This window comes from Ailuropoda melanoleuca, chromosome 12 (genome assembly GCF_002007445.2).
Source record: "Ailuropoda melanoleuca isolate Jingjing chromosome 12, ASM200744v2, whole genome shotgun sequence".
Lineage (NCBI taxonomy): Eukaryota > Metazoa > Chordata > Mammalia > Carnivora > Ursidae > Ailuropoda > Ailuropoda melanoleuca.
The window spans coordinates 22,857,575-22,865,941 of NC_048229.1; the positions used below are offsets into that span (position 1 = coordinate 22,857,575).

Genomic DNA, 8,367 nt, shown 5'->3' on the forward strand with positions numbered 1-8,367 from the left:
GTTATAGGTTGGGTCGGATGTGGTGAAATTCCCATTCTGAATGTACGGCTCATAACAGTGGCCTTTCTCAAAGGCTGGGGTGGGGAAACAAAAAAAGAGGGAGCAGCTTGGATGAGGCNGCCCTGGAAACGGTTCTAATGCTAAAACTGGTATGTAAATTTGTGACATACTTCTAGACTGCGCCCTTGGTCTTTTCATCTGAGGGCGTGGAGTTCCCTGAGGCAACCTGGGAGGAGGGCAGTGGGGCCACTCACCTCTGCACAGGGGCTCTGTGTCATTCCAGTACGGGTCCCGCACATTGATGCACTCGATAATGGCCGGACCCTGCTCCAGAGAGTGGCCAGGGTCGCAGGTGAACTCCACTACGGTTCCGATGTTATAGGTTGGGTCGGATGTGGTGAAATTCCCATTCTGAATGTACGGCTCATAACAGTGGCCTTTCTCAAAGGCTGGGGTGGGGAAACAAAAAAAGAGGGAGCAGCTCGGATGAGGCAGGGGCTCCTCACAGTGCTCGATCTAAGAAGATGGGTCCCCTCTTGCTGTTTAGGGAAACTCCAAGGAAAGCGGGCACCAGATCCCACGTTTCAGTTCCAGCTGACCTGCTGAGGGCCCTTGCACCATTCACTTTGCTTTGTGGGACCTCATTATTTTCATCTGTAAAATGGGACTACAAACCCCTGCTCTCCCGACCCTGCGGAGTCGGCCTTTGGAAGTCAAAGTGTCAGTCTGGCCGCCGGGCCCCCCTTGCCCTTAGCAGGTCAGATTTCTAGCTCCCAGGACCCAGCCCAGCTCTGCCATGCTTCCTCCTCGCCCACGCCATCACCCAGGATGGGGGAAGCCCCTGGGGACCCTCACCCTCGAACCGGATGTTGAAGGCTGAGGCTGCTCGCGCCTGGTCAGACAGGAACTCAATGCGGATGCCGTTGCCCTCACTCAGCAGACCCTCAAAGGGGACGTTCTCGGTTTGGAGGGAGTCATAGAGAAGAGCGGACTTGTTGATCAGGCCACTGTAGACCATCATCCTGGCGGGGGAGAGGGGGTGACGGACAGGAGGATTATTACACACAGTAGCCAGAGGCGTGGGCCATGAATGCCACCTCTGGGGCCTCATTCCCAGACGCAGATCTCGACTGCGCCCCTGACTTGTCTGGACAAGCTGCTCCCTCTTATGCAACCTGCTTCCTCTCCTGTAACAACGCTTGTCCTAGGCTCATGGATGGATTCTGAAGTCGTAGGAAAAATGATGTGTGTGATGTAATGAGCCAGGCTAATTAATGGATTCTAATTATTATTACTAATAGAGAAGCAGAGATTAGTAAGCTGAAAGAATGGTAGTCAGACAAGCAGAATCCCAACGCTGTAACCTTCTGAGCTGTGTGACTTTGGACAAGGACACTTTGCATCACTGAGCCTCTGTTTCTTCATCTGTCAAATGGGTGCAATCACACCTACCTACATCCGAATGTAGGGATTAGAGGCCATGTGCATAACATGCCCAGGACATGAGGTATATGCGTTAAATTTATTAAGCATTTGACTCCGAACAGGCTCTCTCTTTTATTCCGATATCCTAAGAGCACTGTGCGTGGAGTCAGGAGCTCTGATTTTCACTTCCCAATTCTCCACCGATTGGGTTTACGTAAGTCTCAGCACGTCGTGGGCCTCAGTTTCCACAGCCATGAAAGGAAGGATCATAACGTCTCTCCTACCTATCTCACAGGTGGGCCTTGAGAATACGACAGGATTAAGTGCCCTGAAAAATAAGATGTGCTTCACAAAATGTTGGTATTCATTTTTACTGTTATTAAAACCATTCGATACTTGACTGCTTGCTACTCTTGGTATTTTTAAAGACACTACGCAAAATGAGGGAAAGAAATAGTATAAAAATTGGATAAATTTCTTTTATGGAGTCATAAACAGGCATTTTTAATCCTCTGAGGTTTTTTTTTTTTTACCGTGACTCATAAGAAAAGGGTTTATCTTATGCTGCCCAGATGAATTTCTAATGTTACCAAAATGCATAAATGTTGAAGCCACGGTTTGTTCATTCTGCCATGTGTTCACCGTGGCTGGGATGAGGAGCGGCCTGGCTTCCCAGTCAGTCAAACCAGCTCAAAGGGCAGTGGGCAGTGCTGGGGAGTGAGCGTGTCCAGGAGCATTGCTCATCCAGTGATGGATGGGGGATGGTGGTGGGTAAATACCCCAGCTCCCTTACCCCCCTCCGAAAGGACTATGTTGAGGCATGCTCAATACAGTTTGCCCCCACGGTCACCTGCTCATTAACACCTTTCCCTTCCCTGCCCACTGTCCCATGCCTCTCCCAGTGCTTCCTAGGATTAGCTCCCAAATGAGCGACTTTCCCTAATATCCTTGTCCCCTGTGTGTTTCAAGGAAACACAACCTAAGGCAGCAAGTATAAGCAACTAAGGTTCTAGTTTTCTAGAACATTCGAGAATATTCTAGCATAAAGTCATAGAATATGACAGTTTCAAGATTCTGGATTCTATGTATATTACTTAGAGTTTACAGACATGCTCTTGCTTAAGTATCGCTTTGTAGCTTCTCCCTAGCTCCTTCCTGTGTACAAGTCTAGTGTTTCCACATCAATTTCCTATCAAACTGGAAACCACATCTTGCTACTTCTCTCCGGTCCTCCATGGAGCTTAGTGCATGACTGGGCACAGAGCAGGTGCTCAGTGAGTACTCCCTCCTGGATAACTGCAAACGGGGATGTGTAGGAGAAACAGACCTCTTCCCCTATCCTGCTGTGTAGCTTGGGGTGAGACCCTTTCCCTCTGTATGTCCGAGTTTCCTTATCTGTAAAAGGAGGAGATGGAAGTTGGTGTCTCAGATCCTTGCCAAGCTCCCCAGCCCTTTCTTTCTCGACCTCCACGGGCCATTTCAAGACTCCAGATCCCTAGCCACATTATGACACTCTGGGAAGGAAGGAGACTGCTGGGGTAAGCCCTCAGAGGCTTACCTGTCCTTCTCATGCAATGACAGCCTCTCGAAATGCAGATGTAACTTCTGGCCCTCGGGAGCTTTGATGGTCCACACGCAGAACTGGCTCCCGTTGGTGTTTCCTGGGTAACTTGGGGAGAGGACCCGGCCGATGGTGGCGTTGTGCACAGCCCCTCCGCAGGGGGCTGGGGGTGGAAAATGGGGGGGGGCGATCATGAGAGGAGAGCAGAGAGAGAGAGAGATCCTCACCCTTACCCCTTAGTGGAAGGCAACAGGATGGGAAAAGGAAGACACAGTAAAAGGCTTCTCATCTCGGACGAGGTTCATCCTGTTTGATAGGGGACCTCATCCCATGACTGGATCCATCCCCTCATGTGTTCCATGATAGGGAACAACTGGGATTTAAGGATTCTTTCATGGCACTGGCTGTGCCCTGATTCTTCACTATGAGATGGTAATCAAGGACATAAATAGGCAGTCCACAGAAGAAGAAATAGACTTTTAGTATTTAGTAAGCACTAAAAATGCACTTAGTAAGCACTAAAAATGCAGCCTTGCTCATTATGAAAGAAAGGCAAATCTAGATTGTATTCTATTTTCATCCACCCGATCGGTCAAGCTAAAAAGCAGTCATAACTTGCCAGTGGGAAAGGTGGTGGGAAATGAGCACTGTCGCTCATAACTGGTTCGAATGCAAATTGCTATGACCTTTCAGGAGAGCAATTTGGAGAAAAATCTAGAAAGTACGTTCCCAAACTCTGACCTAGTCATTAAAGTTCTGGGAATTTATGCTAAGAAGAAGATTTAGAGATTTTCACCCAAGATTTATGAATGAGGGTGCTCACTGCTGACGTGCTTCTAAGAGCGAAAAACAAAAAGCAACACACATGTCCACTCACAGCTATTTGGTGAAATAAATGTACTCCATTCACTGTTAAAAATCACGTTCTTAAAGAATACTTGAGAACACAGAAAAATGCTCCCCATATTTTAAGTGGGGGGGACAAGTTACAAAATGATCTGTCCACCATACCTATTTCAATGAGCTATTTGCAAAAATCTACTGAGATCATAAATAGAAAAGTGATTTGCTGGGGCGCCTGGGTGGTACAGTCGTTAAGCGTCTGCCTTCGGCTCAGGGCGTGATCCCGGCGTTCTGGGATCGAGCCCTACATCAGGCTCCTCCGCTATGAGCCTGCTTCTTCCTCTCCCACTCCCCCTGCTTGTGTTCCCTCTCTCGCTGGCTGTCTCCCTCTGTCAAATAAANAAGTGGGGGGGACAAGTTACAAAATGATCTGTCCACCATACCTATTTCAATGAGCTATTTGCAAAAATCTACTGAGATCATAAATAGAAAAGTGATTTGCTTTATCTTTACACTTTTGAATTTTTTGAAAATTTTTTACCAGAACATATATTACTTTTATCATAAAAATCTAATAAAAAATATTTTAAAAAATAATCCGTGAACTGAAGGGAGATAGGCAAATGCGAGGAAGTCATCTGTTTCTTATTTTTAGGAGATACTTGGGTCTCATTAAGTGTTTGTTGAATGACTGCATGACTAATAAGGACCTGTAGCGGGTGAAAAAGGTAGATAGTTCTCTGCTCTGTGCTGGATTCTGCCAATTTATAGCAAAGACATTGACAAGAAACCCCTTCCCCCCTCACCACCCCCATACTTCTTTCAGCACCACGGACAGAGGTGTGTGTCTGTGTGTGTGTGTCTCTGTGTGTGTCTGTGTGTCTGTCTCTATCTCTCTCCTCACTGCCTTCCTGTCCTAAAGTGGAGGTTTAGACCCCGTCTGTGCCACTCACCTGCTGTGGCTCTAGAACAAGTCACGGAAACTCTGTGAACCTCAAGTTCACTATAAAAGGGTGTTAATGATTCACCCCGCTTCTAGGGCTGTGGTGAGAAATCAATGAAATGATGCATGTAGGGAAACTGGCACCATCCCTGGCACAGAGTAGGTGCTCAAAACATAGCCAGCATTGTTGTCCTATGGCTCAGGAGCTGAGGAGACGGAGGACACTGTCCCCGGTGGGGGGCACCGGCCATCTGTCCTCCCCAAGCTGCCGCTCATCTGGTGTCTCTCTGCTCCCCTTCCTTGCCTTATTAAGCCAACTGATGGCTCTGTTTGGCTTCAATTTGCCAGCCGTGGCTCCCCATCCATCTTTCTTAGCACAAATTGAGGCTTAATTCCTCTCTGATTTCACACATAGATAAAAATTAATGTGAGAGAGGCACAGAGCCCAACTGCCCCATGGTTTGGATATTTTCCTTTTGTAAGAAAGCAAAGAAGAACAAGTCTGAAGGGTCTTGGGGGAATAATACTGCAACAATCAAATCTCAGAACGTGTCATCAGGCCTCATTTGTTTTCGGATCTCCCTGATTCTGAATGCCTGGAAGGAAGGAATAATTTATTGTCATTCCCAGTATTCTCCTTGTTCGTGGCTTAAGCCCTGGCACATAGTAGGTGCTCAGTTATTACAGGCGACCTATGTTGTCCCGACCACCATTGGAACTTTTGAGAATCTAATAGGGTTTTGCTCTCTTGGTGGCTGAGGATGGCTGAGGCTATGCCTAGCGGTACAGGGACAGCGTGGCACAACCCAGAGCTCCTCAATCTATAATGCGTGTGCGTATCCCACAAGGGCACGCAAAAATGTAGATTTTAATTCAGCTGGTCCTGTAGTGAGTCCAATATTATGCATCTGTAATAACCTTGCTGGTCTGGAGACCACACTTTGAGAAANTTATCTTTACACTTTTGAATTTTTTGAAAATTTTTTACCAGAACATATATTACTTTTATCATAAAAATCTAATAAAAAATATTTTAAAAAATAATCCGTGAACTGAAGGGAGATAGGCAAATGCGAGGAAGTCATCTGTTTCTTATTTTTAGGAGATACTTGGGTCTCATTAAGTGTTTGTTGAATGACTGCATGACTAATAAGGACCTGCAGTGGGTGAAAAAGGTAGATAGTTCTCTGCTCTGTGCTGGATTCTGCCAATTTATAGCAAAGACATTGACAAGAAACCCCTTCCCCCCTNCGTCAGTGTCTCAGTGTCTATCGACTGGGTTCAAAGTGCGGCAGCAGGCACCCCAAAAGCACAGCCACAGAAGAAGAAAATAGATGAATTCCACTTGGTCAACATGAAAAGNTCACCACCCCCATACTTCTTTCAGCACCACGGACAGAGGTGTGTGTCTGTGTGTGTGTGTCTCTGTGTGTGTCTGTGTGTCTGTCTCTATCTCTCTCCTCACTGCCTTCCTGTCCTAAAGTGGAGGTTTAGACCCCGTCTGTGCCACTCACCTGCTGTGGCTCTAGAACAAGTCACGGAAACTCTGTGAACCTCAAGTTCACTATAAANATGGGAAGCCTAGGGGGCACAGTTGGTTAAGCACCTGTCTCTTAGGTCTCAGGGTCCTGGGATCAAGCCCTGAGTCGAATTAGGCTCTGCGCTCAGTGGGGAGCCTGCTTGAGATTCTCTCTCTCCCTTTCCTTCTGCCCCCTCCCCTGTTCATGCCCTCNACCCCGCTTCTAGGGCTGTGGTGAGAAATCAATGAAATGATGCATGTAGGGAAACTGGCACCATCCCTGGCACAGAGTAGGTGCTCAAAACATAGCCAGCATTGTTGTCCTATGGCTCAGGAGCTGAGGAGACGGAGGACACTGTCCCCGGTGGGGGGCACCGGCCATCTGTCCTCCCCAAGCTGCCGCTCATCTGGTGTCTCTCTGCTCCCCTTCCTTGCCTTATTAAGCCAACTGATGGCTCTGTTTGGCTTCAATTTGCCAGCCGTGGCTCCCCATCCATCTTTCTTAGCACAAATTGAGGCTTAATTCCTCTCTGATTTCACACATAGATAAAAATTAATGTGAGAGAGGCACAGAGCCCAACTGCNACAAGGCAAAGGACTTGAATAGATTCTCCTCTTAGAAGGTCTACAAATGGCCAAGAAGCATAGGAAAGCGGCTCAGCATCATTAGCCATCGGGGAAACGCAAATCAAAGCCACCGTGAGAAAGCTTCACACCCACCAGGGCGGCTAGAATCACAAAAAGAAAACGTGTAACAAAGTAAGTGCTGGCAAGGATGTGGAGACATCGGAACTCTCACACGCAGCCAGGTGGGAGAGCCAGGTGGNCCTATGTTGTCCCGACCACCATTGGAACTTTTGAGAATCTAATAGGGTTTTGCTCTCTTGGTGGCTGAGGATGGCTGAGGCTATGCCTAGCGGTACAGGGACAGCGTGGCACAACCCAGAGCTCCTCAATCTATAATGCGTGTGCGTATCCCACAAGGGCACGCAAAAATGTAGATTTTAATTCAGCTGGTCCTGTAGTGAGTCCAATATTATGCATCTGTAATAACCTTGCTGGTCTGGAGACCACACTTTGAGAAAAACAGCTCAGGAGAGAAGGGCTTTGAACTCGTTTCAATTTCTGTCTGGTAACTTTGGACAAGTGACATCACCTCCATGAGCCTCTGTTTCCTCATCTGTAAAATGGAGGTAATGGTTCTCATCACGTAGCATGGCTGTGAACATTTACAGCAGCCCCGTCAGTGTCTCAGTGTCTATCGACTGGGTTCAAAGTGCGGCAGCAGGCACCCCAAAAGCACAGCCACAGAAGAAGAAAATAGATGAATTCCACTTGGTCAACATGAAAAGCTTTTCTGACTCAGAGAACACTATCAAGAAGTGAGAAAACATGGGAAGCCTAGGGGGCACAGTTGGTTAAGCACCTGTCTCTTAGGTCTCAGGGTCCTGGGATCAAGCCCTGAGTCGAATTAGGCTCTGCGCTCAGTGGGGAGCCTGCTTGAGATTCTCTCTCTCCCTTTCCTTCTGCCCCCTCCCCTGTTCATGCCCTCTCTCTCTCTCTCAAATAAACAAACGAATTTTAAAAAAGAAAAAGCAACCCACCGGGCAGGACAAGATATTTGCAAATCACATCCCTGATAAGGATCTAACATCCAAAATATATAAAGAACAACAATAAAAAGACGCATAACAAAATAAAAAAAAAACAAGGCAAAGGACTTGAATAGATTCTCCTCTTAGAAGGTCTACAAATGGCCAAGAAGCATAGGAAAGCGGCTCAGCATCATTAGCCATCGGGGAAACGCAAATCAAAGCCACCGTGAGAAAGCTTCACACCCACCAGGGCGGCTAGAATCACAAAAAGAAAACGTGTAACAAAGTAAGTGCTGGCAAGGATGTGGAGACATCGGAACTCTCACACGCAGCCAGGTGGGAAAGCCAGGTGGGTGCAGCCTCTGCAGAAAACAGCTTGACGATTCCTCATGAAGTTAAACAGAGAATTGCCATGTGACCCAGCGATCCCACCCCCGGGTGCGGACCCAGGAGAAACGAAAACATACATCCACACAAACAC

General features: G+C 47.4%; 1 protein-coding gene across 3 annotated transcripts in view; it reads right to left on the bottom strand.

Moving 5' to 3' along the window:
• Positions 1-8,367, bottom strand: part of SEZ6L (seizure related 6 homolog like) — a 185,065-nt gene that overhangs the window by 57,180 nt on the left and 119,518 nt on the right. For all 3 annotated transcript variants that reach the window (XM_034638597.1, XM_034638596.1, XM_034638595.1), the window contains exons 6-8: positions 2,984-3,149; positions 856-1,022; positions 255-449 (exon numbers count right to left, since the gene is read on the bottom strand). In XM_034638597.1, the coding sequence (XP_034494488.1) occupies positions 255-449; positions 856-1,022; positions 2,984-3,149 (528 nt within the window). The remainder of the gene's footprint in view (positions 1-254; positions 450-855; positions 1,023-2,983; positions 3,150-8,367) is intronic.